The sequence below is a fragment of the Xiphophorus couchianus genome, chromosome 11 (genome assembly GCF_001444195.1).
Source record: "Xiphophorus couchianus chromosome 11, X_couchianus-1.0, whole genome shotgun sequence".
Lineage (NCBI taxonomy): Eukaryota > Metazoa > Chordata > Actinopteri > Cyprinodontiformes > Poeciliidae > Xiphophorus > Xiphophorus couchianus.
Genome location: NC_040238.1, coordinates 26,733,497 through 26,756,221, shown reverse-complemented (window position 1 = coordinate 26,756,221; position 22,725 = coordinate 26,733,497). Strand labels below are relative to the sequence as shown.

The following is a 22,725-nucleotide window of genomic DNA, read 5'->3' as shown; positions in this document are numbered from 1 at the left end:
TGTATTTGGGTCCTCTGGCCTTTAAATCATAGCCAGCAAAAGACAAAGTAGCAAGCTGTAGCATCCGCCAGGCAGTCGAGGTGGAGGGTTTTCCATAAGCAGAACTCCTTGCAGCCTTGAAGCTCTGTAGGTCTGAGAGTGTTGCTTGTGTGCTAGAAGGAAGGACAGAGGAGGGAAACCTCACACCAGCCTGGAAATGAGAACATACCAAACATGATGTAAGCGAGAAGCAGCCACACTGAGCCGTGGTTCAGTGCACCAGACAGAAGTATATCCACAGCTGTGATTAAATTGAGAATATTTAAACATGTTTGCTAAAACAGGAAATGCTGAGTGTAATAAAATATGTAAAGTGTAAATTATTATAAAAGATTCTCCACGTTTGTTGTTATGGTAAGATGAAGCAGTCCCTTTTTATGTGTACAGTACACAGTAAAAAAAAAAAAGTCTGTGTGCAGATATTAAGAAAGGTGTATAAATTAGTTTTGCTCCAAATGTACTGGACTGAGTGGAGCAAAAAGTATTAGAGGCAGACTTTTAAAATTTTGTGACTTGTGAAATGGAACATTTGTGACGGTGAAACAGTCGTATTATATATGTGAAAGACTGAAATTATCTACAATTACAAAACTCCTATAGGATTTTTCTCTGCAACCCCAACTTCTCGGCTACAAGGCACAAATACTTTTGCACCAAAAATACCTTCCCGGTTCCTGAATGAAAAAGGAGCTGAAGCTGACAATTGGGAAGGTCAGATAAAATATCACAACTGTTCCTTTAAGTTACAGCGGTTACCGCAGTAAGCCTGGAGATATCACGGCGTGTCAATGGACATTAACTTCAAAACTTGTCTTCAAAGGATCAACGTTTGTAAAAGAAAGGCTGAAACCATCAATAGCCTTAAATGGCTAAAATGTGCAATTTCCAACCGGTAAATATTTAGTGGGCTACTGCGCTCGTGCGGGGAACAACTACATCGGTTTGTTTTAGCAGCTCTCTGTATCTCCGGGCCTAAATATTTAGCATACAAATCCCGAGCCAGCTCGGCAGACATGGACGCCCGTTTGTTATCAGAGAGCAGCTGCCCTCTCTGAGATGCCGACAGACACACAGCTCGCTCTGGCCTTACCTTCATCCACGTCTCTGGTTCGTCCCACACACGTTACAAGGACGGAGCGCGCTCACGAATCAGCGAATACGTCCACGAGCGGAGGCACGTAGCAAACGCACCACTGCACGAGCGCGAATGCCCCATTGCTAATATACGTCAGCGCGTCCGCCATATTGCGTGTGGCTTTGGAGTTTTCTTTTTTCTTATCTTCTGTGTTTCGTTATACTCATGTTTATTATTTTTATTTTAGCTCTTATAGACAATAACCTCCTAACATTCATTTCCCGTAGTTAAAAAATACTTCCTTACAGATTATAGCAAAAATAGTAACATTATTTAGGTTCAATATAAAACTAAAGTCCGTTTTTGTCCGAATGTTATCCGGACAAAAACGCCAGACTGACAAAGAAGAAACAAATTATTTTATGCTTTTTTTCTTTGCTTTTCTTTAGAATCAAGTTGCTTCTTTCTAAATGTGACTGGAGAAATAACATTTCTATTATCTTAATGTGAGCATACACACGTGGGAAACCTTAGAAACACTAGTCCTCTCACTTAAAATATAAATATACCCTAACATAAAATGTTGACTGTATTCCATTATGTGAATCTCGAAACTTTTATCAATTATTCAGAATTTGCAACATCTTCTTTACTCCAGCGCCATCATGTGGCCAAATTAACCACATTAAAAAAAACAAACAAACAAAACCGAATCCTTTATTCTGCCTCATCAAAAATACTTTCTGTCGCGTTTGTGTCCATGTGACTGTCGAATTTTGGGTAAAATCTGACTTCGACGTGACTCGTCTGAGAACTTAACGCAACAGCTTTCTCTGTTCGGCCAGAACAGACAGAAGGAGTAAAGTCTTTGGAGAAGTTGGACAAGATTAGATTTAACAATCTGCCCACGTTAAAACCGTTGAATACTTTTAGAGTAGTGATTATTACTATTTTTATTTTCACGAGAATAGATTTTCTCTACGGCTTCTAACAAGATTGAAACAATGTAAGTATGATATGAGCTACGTGGACTTCATGAAGGGTGTAATTCAGGTTTTGAACACAATGTGTGCAGAAAAAGCTGGATATTTAAAAGATGAAATCGAAAAAAGTTAGTTGGGAGTTAAATAGAAGCTTTTCTGTTATCACAGTAAAAGTTTCATTGGTGGCAAAATTTCAAATTAATGCTTTTAGGTCTTAAAAGCATTAATTTTAATTCTTAGGTCTTAACATATTAACATATGTTAATTTGTTAACATATATTAAAAATTTATATATGCTTATATTAATTTCAATAATATAAACATTGTAAGAAATTGCAGATTTGTTTTCATTTAGAACAGTACATACATACTCTAACCTCATGAATATAAAAGTGTATTAAAGATCTCTTAAACCATCTTTTAACATGGTAAGGTGATTTAGAGATAGACTTTGTGGAGTTGGAAAAAAAATGTAGGTCAGAACTGGTTCTGACATTGTGTATCAGCATCTTTCGACTTAATGATCCCTGTTTACCACCAATACGCTCCTCACAGAACTGAGCTGTAAACAAATTCAGATACACCAATTCAGTGATATTGTGAACTTAAAAGCTGTGTGATTGTAGTCATGTGGGAAAGAAAAATATATAGGTTGTTGGTAAATAACATAAGTATAGTAAGAGCGGTAATACACTAATTGTCAATACTGGATGGGGTGGGCATAATTAAATATTATTTAAATATGCATCTGCCCCACCCCTCACACATATGGTGTGTATATGCCCCACCCCTCAAACATATGGTGTGTATATGCCCCACCCCTCACACATATGGTGTGTATATGCCCCACCCCTCACACATATGGTGTGTATATGCCCCACCCCTCACACATATGGTGTGTATATGCCCCACCCCTCACACATATGGTGTGTATTTGCCCCACCCCTCACACATATGGTGTGTATTTGCCCCACCCCTCACACATATGGTGTGTATATGCCCCACCCCTCACACATATGGTGTGTATATGCCCCACCCCTCACACATATGGTGTGTATATGCCCCACCCCCCACACAGTCCAAAAATGGAGACTTGGGGAACTCCACAGCTGATATTTTTGAATCATATTTATTTGTTTATTTATTTGTTTGTTTTTTGTAAAGTTATATTAAAAAGTGTGCTAGGTCTCTGTACAAGTTTTCTGATCAGTTTTTGTTTTACAGTTTTTTGGTGAAATTCCTTCTGATTAACTTGTGGCCTATAGTATAGAATAAAAACGTGCTGTGGTCAGTGAATCACTGACCCTCTCTTTGTGTCTCCCTTTCGATTTACAGTCACGATGAGAAGAAGCACTCGACTACAATTATCGGGTTACTACAACTCGGATGGACTGCCTACCATCTCCTACAAGGGCTATTCTTATGAGTAAGCTGGATAAACAATATGTCCACCTTTATGCATATTTTTAACTCAATAATCCCAATGTAACAGTTTTCACTTGTTTTATCTGACCCATGCAGAGTCTTCAGGGAGCAAAGGAGTTCTAGATGTGCCAACTTTGGCACATACTCGATAGCAGGCACCGTCCCGTGCATAAACATGGACATGGAGATGGAAATGGACTCAGATGCAGAAACCATTCCATACGTAGATATAGACACGGACTCAGATGCAGAAACCATCCCATATATAGACATGGACATGGACTCCGATGCAGAAACCATCCCATACATAGACTCGGACATAGATTCTTACACAGAACCCATCCGTCACCCAGGCTTGAACATGAACACTGAAGCACGGATGATAGCAGAAGAATTTCACTTTGAAAACAGAAGGAGGACCATCATTTGTAGACCATTCCCCAAAACGAGACACAGGGAGAACATTTTTTTGTTCTTCATCACATGCCTCCTGGTTTTTGGTACTTCCTCATTAAGCAAAAAATGGTAGATTCTGTGTTTTAAAGTAAATGTCATTGACCTGGCTGTCTTCTGCTTTGTCTCTGCTCATTAATCAGTTCTGGCTTACCCGATTTATGCCATGACCTTCCCACTTGAAGAGTCTCCTGCATCCCTTTTTGCAGAGGACATGGTATGTTTTCAACATTACATCTTTTTATTCTCACTATACAAACATAAGTCAAATCATGTCTAACTCTCCTCTCATTCACAGGCTTCCAATGCATACTGCAAAGGGAAGATAATGGATCCAATAGAGCTGATGAAGACTCTGACAACAAATGACTACTGTCACCCACCATAAATTAGCAGTAGTATCACAGGACAGGACATTGCATTCAGCGACTGAAATCGCACCTCAATATTCTCTGTAGTTTATAATTTCTCACTAACTGTGTGTCTGTGTTTTAAGATGCAAATCAGATCCGCACACAGGACAGAGCGATGGATAGGTAAGTATGGAGGTAAGAACGCCTACATGTGTACTATCAAGCTGAAAACATTCATTCAAACTTGCTGTGTGAAATCTGTAGTTTTAAAAAATACCAGCAAAATCATTAGATTTTCACTATAAAATTAATTTTGGAGGGCGTAAATCTTTACATTCTTAAATATTCATTAATAGTTCAATTGGAATAAGTTAGCATCTTTATTTCAGTAACAAAAATGAAATAACTATTTTTAGTATTAATTTGAGAAAGAAAGGGATGCACAGGGTAACAGCAAGAAGATCCAGGGTTTAAATCCCAATCTGAAGTCTCTGCATGGAGTTTCCAGGTTCTCCCTGTGCATATGTGGGTTCTCTCCAGGTGCTCTGGCTTCCTCCCACAGTGCAAAATCATGACTGTTGGTTCAATTGCTAACTCTAAATTGCCCTTAGGTGTGTGTGGCTGTGAACTTACATAGTTCACAGTCACACAAGCTAATGCTTCAGTTGATCAGTTTTATATGATTAGTTTCATATAAAACTAATCAAAGAAATGGATGTAAACTGTTACAACAGTTTTATTGATTCAAATAACAGTTCATCAGTGTAAATCTGTCTTGACTTTGAACACCTAACATAGCTTTACTTGACTGGTGGTATTTTCAGTTCCTAGGAGTTTCACAACATGAGTGAGGATGTTTTTGTAGTCAGATTCAGATCCTCTGTAGGGGTAATAGAGTGCTTAGAGTTTTTATAGAGTTTTAGCTTAGCGTGGTGACTAGCAGCAGACCAAACGACTGCAGGATGCTTTGTCATCCTCAGAGTAACTGAATGGGTTTTCTCCAGGTGCTCTGGTTTCCCCCACCCAAAAAAACAAAACATGGCGACTGATATTTTAAAACATTAGGTTTAGCAAACACCAAAAATGCAATAAAGAAAAGGCATACATTTAACACAGGTTTGCTAAATTATACCTGTAATTTCAGGACTAATAGCTAATGTGCTAAGCTAGACTAAATTGGGTGAAAATGCAAAGGGATAAATACAAACACATGTTGATTTCGCAGGTACAGTGTCTTCTCTCTTCGTATTATTCTCCCTTCATGTGTGTTCAGTAACATTACACCCTCATTAACTCTGTGTGTTCTCTTCTTAGCTCCAGAAGCCCTGGTTTGCACCTCCACTCCCCAGCCGGTCGAGGCAGATGGCCGCCCATCCTGAGCCTGGTTCTGCTGGAGGTTTCTTCCTGTTAAAAGGGAGTTTTTCCTCCCCACTGTTGCCCAGTGCTTGCCCAGGATGGGGGATTGTGTCACAAAATGACTGCAATCAGCTGGTTTCTTTAGATGAATAAATTGAATCAATTCGAACTGCGTTGTCTGAGTTTTTGTTTCTTAGTTGGGTTACAAGACTTGGAATTGAGTCGATCTCAAGACACAAATTAAAAGACTAGAGTCAAGTTAGTGAAATCACAAAAGGCTCGGGACTTGACTTGGACTTTCACATTGACTGTTTTGTTTTTAAGGTTTTTTTTAGCAACATCAAAACTATAAATTATTACTTTTGACTAAACCACATCATTTAGTATTATGACTTGTAGACTGATTTGAATGTTTAGGACTTGAATGGTTTGATTTTTGTTGATATGAAATCTTCATGTCTTTACATGGAACCTGACACATGGATTAAATAACTTCTGATTAACTTGTGATGGCAAAACAATGACTTGGTCACACCTATTAGTAGCAATAATAATAAAAATAAGAGTTGCTTGATTCAATCAGATTGTTTAAGCTTTTTTGTGATACATTTTGTAACAAGCTTGGTCAACATTTTATGAGACTGGAACAATCAATAGTATCAAACAAATATAATTTATGAAAAGAAAAACTAATTTAATCAGGAATCTATTTCGGTGAACAATTTTAACACCTACTATATGTATCTCAGGGGTTTCTTTTAACAGTTATGTGTTGCAGTCTTCCAGCCAACAGATGGCGCTGAAGGATTATGTTTATTAAAATGGAGATTTCGGATTACAGTTACATATCTACCAGATTTGTATTCTGGTTGTTTCTTCTTTTTATTTTAGATTATCTTGGGAGTTTAGGATATTTTACTCCCACAATGTTCTGGTAAATAAATAAATAAATAAATGCTTCAGTTACATTTACTTTAGGTGGGTTGTTTTGGTACAAATATTTGTGCCAGAAAGGTCTTTGTATTATTTATTGTGAATATCTTCAATGCTCCAAATATTAAGTGAAGTGAACTGATGGAAATCAAACTGCAGAACATTAATTTATGTATTTTCTAGCTCATGGTTGTCTATACTTTACATTATTATGTTTTATTTTTCTTTGTAAAGTATTGTGAATTGTGGATCGAGGCGACAAAGGAAGACCCTCCCACAATCTATTTTATATTTCATTTTAAAGTTTTGATGGGATTCTAGCTGATAACTGTGCCTATGTAGGTCTCTTGTGTGATATTAAATATGCTTCACTGTAATAACATCAGTTTCTGTACAGAAGTAAACAGTTATAAACCTGAAATTATCTTCGATTCTTTGCTCTATGGGCTGAATATTTAGATTTTGTTTCCATTTAAAGCTTCAAACTCCTCCTCAGGATGAGAGAGGAGGGAAGTAATCCATCAGCTGCTATTATGCACATCCAAATGAGCTTCAGAATGGATACAAAAAATAAAAAAATCACCTCATCTTGTTCACTCGACTCCACAAGCAATCCCGGTTTCACAGCAGGAGGCGGCTTGGCTACGGGTCGAGAATAAGCTCCACATGTCAGTTCATGCATCCAACTCAGTCACTGCTGCTTGACGCTGAGCATGGCCACTGCAAATCTCCATCCTCCTGTTTTACTTCCCTTTGGGATTTTGGTAGCGGGTTGCTTCCAGTCATAACCCCAATCCTGTACTGTGGAGTATCAATGAACAATACAATCTGGATTTCAGGCAAAACCAAATGATTAAAATGTTCATTTAAAAAAAATGTGCAAATACGCAAGAATAATTCATGAGTTCTACATTACAGAACTGTTTTTCTCGAAAGCATTTCCTGGATTTCCGACATAAAGCTACAGGGCAGGGACTTAAAAATGGAGAGAGTGCAGCTCAGAGCTGCAAAGACACATAATGAAGAAAAAATGAAATGTAAGTAATAAAAATGTAAATGTTTCTCAGCTGCTTACAGGAAGACATCCTGCATTTGCAGAAAGTCCCATGGGATTGTGCTGACTTTTTATTACACAGCAGGACTTGTCTTGGTGTTAGACACTGATGTGGAAACCAGCTGTATTCATATGACTGAAAGCACACAAATCCAAGACTAAATTTATTTTGGAAAAAAAAAATCTAAGAGATAATAAACAGGAATAAATTAAAGAAATCAGTCTCTCATATAACCTGCAGGTGAAAAAAAAAGTTTCTCTTGTCATACCTGCACAATAAAATTCAAAATAATCGCTCATGCAAACAAACGTCAGCAACCAATATCCCCTCTGTAGTGAAGCACTTATGCTGCAGCCAGCCCCCAGTACGATTATACGATGCACCGAAGAGGCCCGTCAAGAACCAAATTATCGTGTGCAGACAGAAATGAAATTGTCACATAATTACCGTGTGGAGTCGGAGCGAGTGCCCGTACCGCTGATCAAATCAGGCGGCTGGTTTAAATGTCAGGGAACAGCCTGACCTGTCACGCTGAGCTGCGTGGATTTGCACAGAAAAGAAACCGCCAGGGAGTTTGTCGTGTTGACAGGAACATGTGAGGATGAACGTCACATGAACTCCAGTACTCATTAAACCGAGCATGAAAAACAACAACAAAAAAGGAATGGGCTTTTTAGAAGTGTCACTCACTGTCTTAATATTAAGTTAAGCTAATTCGTGGATTTTATTTTCACCTTGTGTTGAGCAATTCAGTCAGTGGAAATAACATCTGTAGCTATTTTTGCAGAAGTCAAACAGCGTCAAATACAGTAATATAGAGAAAATTATTTTAATTTTGTTACGCAATGCAAAAAGTGACTCACTGCAGGAAGATTGATACATGTCAAGCATTTATTTCCATGTGTTTTGATAATTATGGCTGACAGCTAAAGAAAACCTCAAATTTAGTTTCTCATGAAAGTAGAATATTATATAAGAGCAGTTATAGAAATGGGATTTTTAAGACCCAGCAGCAGAAAGGTAAGTCACAAATGCTCAATGCAGAAGAAGCTGGTTGGTTACACAGTCCTGCATGCAAATATATGAATAAAAAGTTGTCTGGAAGGAAGAAATGTGGTATGATAATGTGCACAAGGGAAAGGATTGTGAAGCAAAGTGCAACTGAGAGATTCACAAGTTATAAGCTGCAGCTGGAGTCATAGTTTTAGAGTCACCACATACATCCACACACCTACACACACACGCCTATACACGCATGCACAAACATCTCCAGGATATGAGCTACTAATGCTACATTCCTTGAGCTACCCTAAACCTGAATTAGAGTGGATTTTACTCAAGACCTGAATATTTGAGTCCAAAATCATGAGACAAACAATCATGCCACAGCACAAATGCAATGGAAAGTCAGTTTTGAGCATTGGCTCAAATCCAATGCATGTTTTTGGATTGTGGAAGAAAACCAAGCGAGCTTAAAGCTGATATTTGAACACGTACACTTGATTGGGAAAAGTTTTAAAGTTTTTTTTATGGTTATTATCATTTTGTACCCAATATATCACCCAAGGCAGATCTTCTGGTTTAATCCCATATGAATTCTGTGTAAAACAGGATATAAGTCATATTTTTACTGCATCCTGATTGGACAGCTCTTACAGGCTTCAGTAATTAATCCATAGCATGATTTACACACATCTTAGAGCTTTACAATGTAACAAAACACAGTCACCATAGCAATATCAATGGGCGCAGCAAAGTAAAATTTATTTTAAGTCATATTCGATATTTATAGGATTTTTTTAAACAACTGAAGTTAACATAATTACTTGATGGTGCTATGAAATGGCACTATGTGCCTGGAAAACACATAATACCCTCTAATGCTCATGTTGGACGGTACCCGCAGACGAGATCATAACAGTAGATTCATATAAATTGTTGAGTCAAATGATGCAACTGAAGAGAAAATAACAGTGCATACTGTGAGGCTCAGCTCCATCAGCAGCTTCCAGGAAGCCCAGCAATAGAGTGGCGGCATGATGATAAAGCAAAACAATGGATGACAAACATGCTTCCAGCAGAACGCCACATGCAGCAGGAGGAAAAATGTCAGGCTGATTTCTGGACCTGCACTCATCTTCAGTGGCTGAGTCATTGGGGGGAGCAGCAGGGAGAGTGACAAAAATAACTTGTCTCTCAAGAGCTCATTTAAAAGCAGACATTCACTCATATTGGCAGACATCCTCCGAGGATTCTCTTTCATGAATTACAATATCCAACATGCACTTATTTTCCAATTGAATTTGTTCTATCTCCATAGTTTGATAAGTCAGTAAATATTAATGTGTGGAAAGTAAGCTAAGTGGAACATGCTGACTGCCCCTATCTGATGCGTGAGAAGGATCGTAGCTGCCTGAGCTGTCAAAGCACAATGACTACTCCCTCCTTTTTGTTCTTTTTCATCAGCTACTATGGTGTGGTTACTAACTGCTGGCGGCCACAGCAATACAACGTGTTCTGTTGTGTCCACCGGAGCAGATACTCTAATTACATCTCCCAGAGTTATGGCTCTAAATGAACAATTGAAGGTAACAATTTCAACAGAGACGAAAAAATATATCTGCATGTTTCAAAAACTCACCACATCAACAACGTATTAGGTGACCTTTCCGCTTTTCATCATGAGAAAGTCACAAACTTTAATGAACTTAATGGGAGTTTTTTTGGTTTTTTTTGCGATGGACCAACATAAATTGATGTGTAATTATAAGTTGAAATGAAGATGAAACATGTTTTCCGAAATTATTTGCCACAAAACAATCTAGAAAGTGTAGTGTTCAGATGGATTCAGTTCCTCTTATGCCTCCTATACGACAATCAATGGCCTTTAGATATCACCGATTATAAACAGAGTTCAGCCAAGTATAATGTAATGCCAGTGGAAGTCCAGCTGCTTGTTTGATAGGAACTGGTCAAGCTTAATGGGAAAATTGATAGAACTTAATACCAAACAATCCTGGATGAAAACCTATTAGAGGTCACAGGAGTTAAGGTTTAGCTTCGACATGCAGACTCTCCATTTAAGCTGACAGATCTTGGTATTGATGTTCTTCTCTGCTAGAGACATGCTGTTGTAATTGTGCTTTTCAGACTTTTATCTGTAGAAAATGTTGAACACTGTCTGGCATTATCCCTTTACATCACTAGTTGCTCTTCTGGTGTTAGTCTGTCCCAACAAAATGTCAGAGCAACCAGTTGACGTTGGTGACTGATGGGTTTAAGGGACGTGAAAACTTGTGCTGTAGGTAGTCATTCACCGCTTCACTGCAGCAGCACAACTACTGCTTTTGGGATCAAACCGTTTCCTTTTGCTGCTTTGTTGTGAGCAAACATGTCGCACTATGCAGCAGTGCCAATTTCAGGTCGGAGAGGAATGACTGAAAGACTTTGGGAGATCTCCGGAGGAATAACTAAGGAGTGAGTCTCAGGTAATTACTCCCATTATATATCCAGTCTTCTCCCAAGAGAAAGGTCTTCTTCCTTCAGTTGGCATTATTAAGAACTTAGCTGATTGTTTACATTAGTGAACAAACAGCCACAGATGAATGATGAAGAAATAAGAAAGATGTTTAAGCTTGCATGCGTAGGCCGCAGAGGAAACGGTGATAAACATAACTATTTCTACTTTTACCACAAAACCTTTAACTAGAAAAAGTTCTAGAAAAAGAAGGACATTCATCATATAAATCTAAATACTTGCTGAAGAATGTAAGTCTGTGTGATTTACTTTGGGCCTCCTTTCAATGATAGCCAAAGTATATGTTTAGTTATATGACTGCTTCTTCAGATAGCTTCATCTTTAATTACTGAACATGATTCATTTTTCTTCTCTTCTGATTCTAATGTTGCTTTTTTATGAGCTCATCAGCATTATGAAAACTATGAAAGACACATAATAATTTACACACAAGAAATGTAAGATACAAGACAAATGTAAACAACTGTTTGTAAAGCCATGGGTTCACTTGTAATGCTGACTCTTATGCCCTCTAGAAGAGCTAGCAGCTCCTTGTAAATAAAACTGCATGCTGATCAAGTCACATGCAAATTGTACCATTCCGTCTGGTTGCTTAATGTTAAGCTGCTGAAGAGTTAGCTTTGGGGTTAGCATGTGGTCTAATTTCTAAAACTATGACAAGTTATTAAATGGAATCACAAATGTACTGCATAAATATTTCAACATGGAAAGCATAAGTAAGCTATTAGTGGAGCTTTGGTGAACGATATTTGTTAGAAGTCACAAAACTAAAGTCCCGGACCAACGTCTGCCCTTTCTTAGTGTAATCACCTGTTTAGTACACACAGAATGAAAATTATGAGCTCATGAAAACTATTTTTGTGGGCATCTGTTGATGAGGAAGACGTACTCTGTGTTTAGTGAGATTTGTGTTTATGAGCCCAGAGCTGATGGCACAGGTAGCGACAGTAAGCTTAGAAGCCCATGATAAAGGCTTTGTGTCTGAAGCCTGTCATTTAGCAAAGTCCACAAGAACAGACTCCATCTAGTGTTGGCATGTAAATGATAGACCCGGTGTGCCTAAAGATCATCAAAATGGATGATCTTTAGCTGCTGTTCAGCTAACTGAACAGCAGCTAACTTTGCAGATTGCCTAATAAAAATCATAGTTTGGGTTTTACTCATTGAAACCCCAAATTTGAAAAGCCTTCAAAGAAAATCAATTTCATATTAACTTGCTTGAGTCAAAGAAGCTACAGTAAGCATTGAATCCAATCATGCAGAAAATCTGTGGGAATCTGCAATTGTCATACTCGGAAAGAGCAGCAGCTTCTTAAAGAGACAGAGACCAATTTCAAGGCTTCAAATTGTAAAATTTCTTTTAAGTCATGCTTGATATGTACAGCATTTTTAGAACAAGTGAAGGTAACATATTATTTTGCTATCAAATGGAACTATGTGCCTGCAAAAAGCATTACCCCCTTTGCCATGTTTCGTCCCTTCATTTTAATGTCAATGTAAATAGGGCACAGAGATCCAGTAGTGTTTGCTCACTACATACACTAACCATGTGTAGATAAACAGTGACCCATCCAGAAATCTTTAAAAATAAATTTAATATCAGCTGTTTATTTCAGCGATTAGCAGGTAAAAATAAAATCAAATATTTGTGGCCAACAAGTGCGTTCAACCTTGTGAATTTTTACATCTATTGTCAGGCTTATAAGTACGGAAGAGGATTAGGGCCACCGGGGAAAAAAATTAAAATTTAAAGTTTAAAGTCAGAATTCTGAGATTAAAGTCAGAAAGTCAGAATTCTGAGATTAAAGTCAGAAAGTCAAATAATTCTGAGATTAAAGTCAGAAAGATTCTGAGATTAAAGTCAGAAAGTCGGAATTCTGAGATTAAAGTCAGAAAGTCAAATAATTCTGAGATTAAAGTCAGAAAGATTCTGAGATTAAAGTCAGAAAGTTAGAATTCTGAGATTAAAGTCAGAAAGTCAAATAATTCTGAGATTAAAGTCAGAAAGATTCTGAGATTAAAGTCAGAAAGATTCTGAGATTAAAGTCAGAAAGTCGGAATTCTGAGATTAAAGTCAGAAAGTCAAATAATTCTGAGATTAAAGTCAGAAAGATTCTGAGATTAAAGTCAGAAAGATTCTGAGATTAAAGTCAGAAAGTCAGAATTCTGAGATTAAAGTCAGAAAGATTCTGAGATTAAAGTCAGAAAGTCAGAATTCTGAGATTAAAGTCAGAAAGATTCTGAGATTAAAGTCAGAAAGTCAGAATTCTGAGATTAAAGTCAGAAAGTCAGAATTCTGAGATTAAAGTCAGAAAGTCAGAATTCTGAGATTAAAGTCAGAAAGTCAGAATTCTGAGATTAAAGTCAGAAAGTCTGACGTTCTGACTTTAATCTCAGAATTCTCTTTTTTTTCTTCGGCGGCCCTAATCCTCTTCCGTATATAAGCTTTCTTTGAAGTGATGTTTTTTTTTTATGACCAAACACTTGTTTTCATCAGACCAAATGATATAACTCCAAAAAACTAATCTTGTTTTAGTGGGTTTGCAACCCGCAACCTTCGCATTGCATAACAACTACTCTACTCACTGAGCCACAGTCGCTTCCAAGTGAAGAAAAAAGAAAGAGCAAGCTGTATCTGAACAGAAGGAAGCAAAACACAAGCAAGCAACAAAGAAATCCAGTGACCTAAAATACTGAGTAAAGGAAAGACAGAAAACAATAACCAGAACAAAGAATTCAGACAAACTGTGAACTTAACATCTGCACCTTGAACCTGAATCTGTTGTTATTCTGCTGTTCACTTTACAGCTCAAAGAGCAGAGAATTGTCCCCAGAATATTAATTAAGCTTGGGAAAGGATTTGTTTGCCAGTTTGGGAAAGCCTCTCTTCCCGACGCTTTGAGCCGGCTGAATTAACACACTTTGTGAGTTGCCCATTGAGACGCACACAGACAAAATGCCCGGCCATTCACACTGGCTTAGCCGTTTCTTTGTTTCTGTCAGTCTTCCCTTTCCTCTTTCTTCCTCTGCCTTTTACCATCATAGCTTCAGTTTGTGCAAGCTGTTGGCTGGTAACAGAGGTAGCAACAAGGATAATAGGTGGGCAGTAGTTTTCTTCAAGCATTATTTTTACTGAACTAGAAATAACTCAATGCGTGGTGAGCACCCAGTTATCTCATAAGCCCAGTTTTGGTCTCATGAGATTTTTTTTTCTCCTTGACATGTCAATGGCTCCATCACTTTCGCTGTTTCCCTGCTAAATTTCATGCTCTTAGATTTCAGACAGACTTTCTGCTGTCAAAAGGGATCACAGTGCGTGGCTTTGCCCTAAATACTGCCTTCACCCGTCTGGGGAGCAGCTTAGAGGGGATGTGGAAGTTGTCAAAGTGCTCACAGGATCCCCAGGCGCTTTGGCCTACTTTACACCTCACAGAGCGACCCAAACAGAAAACGCTTCAGAGACGTCACATCAAGAACACTTGCATATAAAAAGAGTGCAAGACGACAATGTTCTGCCATTAGTCGCTTCCGCAAGCAGAAACTTTAAATCACTGCTAGACAGGCACGTGCAGAGAGGGGGGGGGGGGGGGGGGGGGGGGGTAAGGGAGCTTGAGCCCTTGCCCCTTCAAGATTTTTTTTTTCCAAACATTTAAAAAAAAATCTTTTATTAGTATATTATTTTTTATCTGTGCATCAGGGGGCCTGTTTGTGCCCCTCAGCAATAATATTTAGCCAAATATAATAATTTAGCTAAATAAACTAGTCTGGCTGCCTTCAGTCTAATAATGATTCTCAGTTTCTGCCTCCATGTTGTTCAGACTCCGGGTCCATGGTGAGGAGGAGGGGCGGATCGCGACGCCCGGTTTGCTACAGGCAGTCTGGGTCGGTCCCACTGACAGATATAAAGAATGTCTGTCTATATATCAGACATCCTGATATAAGACACGGTATTGCAACTGTCACCGCGAGTCGCAACACAGCTGAAAGCCCCAGTACCACCTGGTACCACCCGGTACCACCTGCTCTCTGCTCACTCTGCTTCTCCTTAACGTTTCTACCAGGCAGGTTAAAGCCGCTGCTGACGGGATCTGGGCTGGAGGTTCGCGGCTGTAAATAGAAGTTGCAGAACCTCAAGTGTTAAAGGAAGATTCGGTCCATTTAGAGTCACAAAATAAACATCAGAAAAAATATTGTAGCAATAATTAGAACCGCAGCAAAAAGCCAAATATGCCACAATTAAATGAATCAAAATGCCCCCAAAGCATCGGTGGCCCCTATCCCTAAAAATAGGGGCCACCGGGGGATTCCAGGTAGATTCCAGGTAGATTCCAGAGATGCGCATCACAGCGGTTGTTCCTCCAGGGCCGGCCCAAGGTAATATGGGGCCTTAGACAGAACCCCCCCCCCCTTCCTACTAAGAACCTCAGCATCACTAACTGTTTAAATATAGATAAGATGAATCTGTGAGAGGGAGACCAGGTTTGGTCATTTTCTCAGTTGAACATTTTCCATGTAACCTGGCTAAGCGTTAGTTGAAGCTAATGCTTGTATCAGTCTGACTGGTTAGGGATGCATAACTCCCTGGTGTAACTTCAAAACAACAAGGATACATAGGATACTTTTCTTAATATAAAACGCTTTTTCCTCACAAACAAGTTGAGCTTTTCAACAAAAGGTTGGTTCAGTCTCTTATCCGAGGAAAGAGCCCCGCTGTAATCCCACAGTCTAAAGACACAAAATGTCTTGGATACACAGACAGACACACTGCTTTGCAAGCCAACACCTGATGTAAAAGAGGCATGTTCTGCATCCTGCCCATTTCCGACAGCCATGAGATGAGGCAGAGGACATAGTACAAGCTGGCTAATGAGAACCCAGCATCGTAGAGAACAAGCAGTCTAAAGGAACATTTTCATTTGCAAAATCATGGGGAAAAACAATACTTGACCTAATTATGCTGTGCTGTTCATGGACAGGGCCGCATAGTGTTGCTGTTGTTTGTTGCCTTGCAGTGAAAAGGTCGTGGGTTTGAACCCCAGTGACGTTTCTGAACGGATTTAGTCAAGCAATAAAATCTCACCTAATCTACTGTCACCCTCATTACCTCACTAGGGATTGATTGATTGATTGATTGATTGATTGATTGAATGATTGGTTGGTTTGTTGGTTGGTTGGATGGATAGATGGATGGATGTTTTTAATGGTGAAAGCAGATGCAAAAAAAACCAAAGGCAGAGCAGAGTTGGTTGAGACCAAAACGGGAGTTTCCTGTGGAAGCAAAATATAAGTTTGGGTTTGGCTCTGTTAGCTTGTTTTGTTTTTATTTTCATTTATTCAGTTACAAAGACCAAGTGTGCCCAATTTATGGGTTTCAAATAGGCATTACATGTGATTTCTGGGTTTCACTTGAGCTTTAGATGTAAATAATATGTAGACAAAACATTATCATGACAAATTTTTGAGCTGCACTTGAGTTTTGCATGGGAATCACATGTAATCTGGGGGTTCCACATGATCACCTGGGTAGTTGGGATTACATGTAAACTATGGGTTTTATCAATTGAAATGTATACACTGTAAATGTGGACCAAATTCATTTCTGAACTTTTCCATGTCCATCAAGTGCGATCCCTTACATCACATAATCAAAATATGATTTTTGCACATGTAAAACGCATGTGTATTTTGGCAGTGAGAAAACAGTTTAAATGTTAACTCCTGACATTTAGACTTTTATCACTTCCTTTGAGGAAACAAAAGTTCAGATCATGACAAATTAAAGTTGTGTAAGACATGCCAATGCTAATCTGTAGCTTTCACTGTGAAAAACACATTTTTAAATTGTTTTCAAGCACTTAGATGTCACATGATGCAGAGCCAAAATCTATTATCCTGTAATAATAGAGGATAATTATTGTTAAGTCAAGTTGGTGGATCGTCTTCAGTGGCTTAGCATTTCCTCTAAATGTCACACTTCTCTAAAAGACTAAGCGTAGCAGACAGTTAATGACTAGAAAAGCAGTGATCTTTCACTGTAAAAATCTAATTGTGTCCCAGGTTTTCAATGTTTATCACTGGTACTTTATTCAACATGCACCTACTTTCCAAAACAGAGCCTTCTGTCTATGCTCCAGTGTTCCTCTGATTGTTAGTCTGTCTCTTCCTCACAGCCGATGCTCTGTCAGACTCTTTCAAAAACACACACATATACTGTATAGTCTTCATATGTCTCTCTCTGTCACTTTCGCTGGATTCATACAGACTGGCATTCATAACAGCAGCAAGCCAAAAGGAAGCAGATGATTGGCTTTGAGGGGAGCTGCTGGCAACAATTAACAAGAGGGAAGAAGAGAGTGAAGAGGAGCGATGGGAGGAGGGTAAAACGGAGGGAGGGAGAGAGTGACTGTGATGCCAAATGAGCTGTCCTCTCCAAAGTCTCAGTCAGAGAGTGCTGGAGCACAGAGCGAGCGTTCCCACCACCTTTTCAGTCATCCGTTTATTCAGGGATGCAGCCGCACCAACTGCAGCTAAACGTGTGTGAAGTAATAAGATCCTCCGTGTGGCAGAAACAGCAGAAGAAGAAGGAGGAGGAATGTGATTGCTCAGCTGCTTCAGTCTGCAATTAAGGTCGGCAACTGTTATTTTTTCCTCCTTTAAATTTTGCCTTTAACTCTTAAAGGGCAGGTATACTTTTCACCTGTTTTCATGTGTTTGGTTTAATATCAGAAGGGGTTTGATTAAAATGGAAAAACCTTTGAATTCATCTAAAGAGTACTTTTAAAATCACTACAAGAGAAGAGGAGAATAATGGAGCAGAGGATTTAAATATGTACAAAGTAGAGATATTGCTTTCTTTCCTATTAAGTAAAATGATGAGGCTCTGTCACAATGCAGATCTTCATATTGACTCTACTTAGTGGCTGTGAAAGCTCAGTATTTTTAGTTTCACTTTGCTTCTTTTTTTTTTTTTAAGTGAAAACTCTTCATGTCTCAAACTTCAGACACAAATCAGGGTTCAGCTGAAGCGGGCATCGTTTAAAGTCTTAAAGAGATCTGCCTTGCAAACAAACCCTTACAGTGGTTTATGCAGAACCAATGAAGTTTAAGCAAATCATTGCACTCTAAAAAAAAACTCTGAAAAATTGATACTGAAAACTTGTATAATACCAACTGTTATAGACCGTAAAGTAAAAAACATTAAACTATGATAGAAAATACATCAAATTACCAATAATTCAAAAAAAGTTAATTTCACATGATTTTTAAAGTGATTTTATGTAGAAAACACATAAATTTAATGTAAAAATCTTCCATAGAAAAACACTGTAATTTTGCTAGCAATTAATTACCCTAAAATTAAATGTATTAATTGACTGAAATGATCTGTGGCGTAAAAACGCAAACCAGACTGCAAAAATAAATTTTACAGAGACAAGAATATTGGTATGATACGATGGTTTAATATAATTTTTCTATATGTTCCATAGAAGTAAATAAAAAGAATGAAACAGTTCAGTATAGAACTGTTCAGTATTGAGCAATAAATATTTTGGATTCACTAACAAGATATCTCCCAACGTATGAAATTTCTTGGCTTTTGGAAAAACGCAAACAGGAAAACGTTCTCTTTCTTTAGTTGGAGCTCTTTTAAATTTAAGATTTATCACATGTTGCAGTTTACAAAACTGAATTCCTCATCGTCAGATTAAAACAAAACAAAAAAAACCCACAGGTTTATTTATATAGTCTTAAAAAATCCCTTTAAGTTGTTCCCCGTTTCCACAAACTTTAATGAATTGAATTGAGATTATGTTACAGACAAATAGAGATGTTTTTCAAATTCTTTTACAACAAAAAAAAATTAAGTATATTTGGCCCCCTTTAGTTTGATGTCCATAAACAGATCTTGCTCTGCCAGTTCAGGTCAAACTAAAAGGTAATCTAACCATAGTCTTATATGAGAATTCACATCCAGTCTAGTTTGAGATATTCTGCAATGACATTTAACTTGTTAGTCTCCAGATGTGTAAAACTGGTAGAAGACTTGGAGCTGCTGTGGCAGTGAAATAGTTCAGCAAACTAGTGACTTGGAGGCTTAAATACTAAATCACTCGTTTTAACCAATAAATGACAAAAAGTCACCATTTTAACTGTAGATCCAGGAGAAAGCTCTGTATTCAGCTACAGCTTTGTTCTGTGGGTCTTTGGAAATCTCTTCCATTTTTCTCTCTACATTAGTTTGTATTTAATCTACGTGAGAAGCTTCAGCTGAATTAACATTAGCTCAGATGAGTAAGTCATGACCTTTTGAACTACTAATGGTGGTTTGTCTTTTTTTATATCTGTTTTCCCTGCTGCCTGTTTGATGTACAGTATGAAAAGTGCCTTTAAATCAGATTTCTTATGGGAGATTTGAAACCCTTTAAAGCTGGTTGAGGTTCTGGGCAAACTGAAGCTTGAAGCAGAGGGGGAATGCTTCATAAGCAGATCACTAGACAGAGCGTGTCCCAGCCAAACCAGCATTACCGTCCCATAAGAGGCAGCATCTTGATTCTCCCTACAATGTTTTCTTCTCATGTTTATGAGGAGAAAGAAATGTATAGTAGGGGTGCACCGATTTATCGGTGCCGATTTTCTTAATTTTGGGAGATCGGTGATCGGCTGATTTTTACATATGAAGCCGATCTTATCCACCGATGTTATCAACCTCCGCAAAGGTCTAAAAATCAACCACTGTGCTTTTCTTTTATTCTGTGAGAGAGGTTTGACTGACAAACAGGCTGACCAGGTCATGTCTGCACATTTACAGTTAACAACAGTAACCCCAATGTTGCCAATTCAGCAACTTTCTTGATATACTGAGCAACATTTCAGACAAAAATTGTATCAGCCAAAATCAGAACCGGTAAGTTAGGCTTTTTAAAAGATCGGCAAACGGCAATTGGCCAGAAAACTGAAATCGGTGCACCCCTAATGTATGGCAAGGCACCTCCAGTACCATAAGAATTTATCCCCACATAATACTATGACTTTAATGTCAAAATCAAAACATCAGACCCCAACTTGAAAACATTTGAGAACAGACTCATCTGTGTGTCAGGGGTCAAAGAGGCATCTCTAAACTTTGGGAATTCCAATGAAGCACAGTGAGAGCCATTATCTACAAATGGAGAAAACATGGAACGAGTCACAAAAGAAAAAGCGCTGCAGTCAACACTTGCCTCAGTTAATGTCAGTGATTCAGCAACAAAGAAAAAGACTGGGGAACATGGCCTTCACGGGAGGATTTCAAGGCTAAAACTAAACTAGTTTATTAAGTTAATAATTCAATAGACTAACCACTCTAAGAAGTCCTGATGTTTTTCACACTGATGTAAAACAATGATAGTAATTTTTCATGACAATGCTGTCTGACGTTTATGCCAATTGTGCAAAAATTTCAGATGAACTTTCACAGCAATGTTCAGTTTGTGCTTCTAGCGCACACTTTCAAAAGAACTAAATGTGTAAGCAGTCCTCAAATGTAAGTCATTTTTTCCAGCCAAGAGCGATCACGTTTGTCACTTTATGTGCAGTGCAGGTTTCCTGAGCTCTCTGTGACTTATGTGTTTTAACAATCTGTAGACTGCTTGAAAATACCTTGTGGATTTTTGGACTGCAACCTCAGAATCTTGCTAAAATAAGTACCTATATTACAATGGCATATTGGTGTAAAAACTCTAATTAGTTCTTTTTAACTAATTAAAAAGAACTAATTAGATGGTTGTGACATTCAACAATCACACATGGCTGAATGTGATGGTTCAACCATCACATTCTAAGAAGAAGATAATAATAAGAAGAAACATAAGTCTTCTCATTCTCTGTCCCTTAAGATTTAGGGGGTTTTTTTTTATAGAACATCAAGAGTACCACTTATACTTAAGCTAATGGCACTTCGTCACTCTTAAATGTTTGGGAAACTGCTCAGGACTTGGCTGTTTCAATCACCACATTTGTTTGGAAAACAGAACCACGTGGCCTAATGGACAAGGTTCTGACTTCGGATCAGAAGATTGAGGGTTAAAGTCCCTTCGTGGTTGCTACTAAGCAATGTTTACATTACTCCATGCAAAAGTCAATAATGTTAGTTCTTGTAAACTAAGAAGACTGAACACATTTCATGTGGTCCTTCATCAACACATGATGTCTGACTCTGTTCAGACACATCAGGAAGCAGATTTTCAAGTGTGAAAAAAGACTTTCATATTATGAAACATGAGGCAATTCTACTGTCACTTTGGGTTAACTGTTTTAATAAATTAAATCATCGTTGGTGTATTTACTCAGGCTTTTAAAAAATCTGATATTGAAATTTGCTTGAGGGTATGATCTGAAACACTCAAAATGGGGTGGAAATTAGAACCAACCTAAAAGTAAAAGTATGAAGTGGCTTGTAAATCGGAGCAACGCAACCGTGGCGGGTTGACAATTTGAACAGAAAAAAGCTGCATTCAGTTTGAACTTAAGGCTGAAGTACAGACTGATGCGCATACTGCCCATTTCTGGCTGCCCTAGGCTGTCATAATTTAGCCACACACACAAAAAGTATATTAAATATAATTTTATCGACCGCGACAATCCATTGGTTGATTTTATTGACAGACATTGGGCTTATCCAATGAAATCCCTCGATCCTCCTTGGCCCGCCCCTCTCCACCGAGGTTATAAATAGCGCCATTTCAGCTAACCGGAGTCTGAGTAAAGTGAGCGGATACGAGACGGGACAGGTCAGAAAAACTATGACAACAAAAGCTAAAAAGCGCATAAGTCCATTCAGAAAAATGTATCAAACTAATCGATATGTTAATTACTACACAAACTTTACCTGCTGGAGAAGATTCAGTATCGGAGAAGGAGGGAGAATTAGTGATTCAAGGGACTCATTGTCGGAGGATGAGGATGATGAGAGACGTGACCAAGGACAGGTTGAGGAAGAGTTCAGATTAGCTGCTGCTGCCCGGTAAGAAGTGAAGAAAGAGCGTTTCATGCAGGCAGGAGGGTGTGAGTACGAAGCTACACTATGCTAGCAGGCAGTCAGAAAAACACAGCAATAATGTGGATAATTGTGAATTTCAATAGAAAACATATTAAGTAAGGGAAAACAAACAGCAGTCAGAAACTGCTATTGATACCGTTTAAAAATGTTTTAAAATGACTAGACACATCTTCAAGAAATTTCATCTGGGGGAATTGTAGCCAAAATATTTGAATGTTCAATATAAGAAATGATTGTGTGGCAACCTGGGGTGGATTTTCTTTATTATGAAACCCAAATGTAAGATGTTAAAGTTTACGATAGGGGAAACCGACAAAGCCACCTGGAATAACTCCAGGAAAATAGAATAATAATAAGGACACAGGTACGTTCTACTGGAAATGAGACAAGATTCAGACAGTTCTACAAAAAAAATTATTAAACTTCAATATGTTGTTTAAATTAACAACAACCTGAAATTGAATGGTTAAAACAGTG

The 22,725-nt window shown here is 38.2% G+C and overlaps 2 protein-coding genes across 6 annotated transcripts in view; both read left to right on the top strand.

Annotated features, from left to right (window-relative positions):
• The first annotated feature begins 185 nt into the window (after positions 1-185).
• LOC114152914 (uncharacterized) lies at positions 186-5,853 on the top strand. Of its 3 annotated transcripts, XR_003597240.1 has the most exons (6): positions 1,439-2,120; positions 3,433-3,523; positions 3,619-4,022; positions 4,119-4,192; positions 4,274-4,523; positions 5,643-5,853. XR_003597240.1 is itself a non-coding variant. In XM_028031074.1 (5 exons), exons 2-5 carry the CDS (start codon positions 3,438-3,440, stop codon positions 4,361-4,363), a joined length of 654 nt encoding a protein of 217 aa, XP_027886875.1. In that variant the 5' UTR covers positions 186-931; positions 3,433-3,437; the 3' UTR covers positions 4,364-5,853. The 3 variants fall into 3 exon arrangements, 2 of the variants coding, with proteins under 2 accessions (XP_027886875.1, XP_027886873.1); XM_028031074.1 differs by lacking the exon at positions 1,439-2,120 and adding an exon at positions 186-931 and having other exon boundaries at positions 4,274-5,853; XM_028031072.1 differs by having other exon boundaries at positions 4,274-5,853.
• An 11,781-nt stretch (positions 5,854-17,634) lies between these two features.
• Positions 17,635-22,725, top strand: part of b3gat1b (beta-1,3-glucuronyltransferase 1 (glucuronosyltransferase P) b) — a 45,591-nt gene continuing 40,500 nt past the window's right edge. For 2 of the 3 annotated variants that reach the window (XM_028032083.1, XM_028032082.1), the window contains exon 1: positions 17,635-17,837. The gene's annotated coding sequence lies outside the window, so the exon portion shown is untranslated. The remainder of the gene's footprint in view (positions 17,838-22,725) is intronic. The other variant, XM_028032081.1, reaches the window with a different exon arrangement.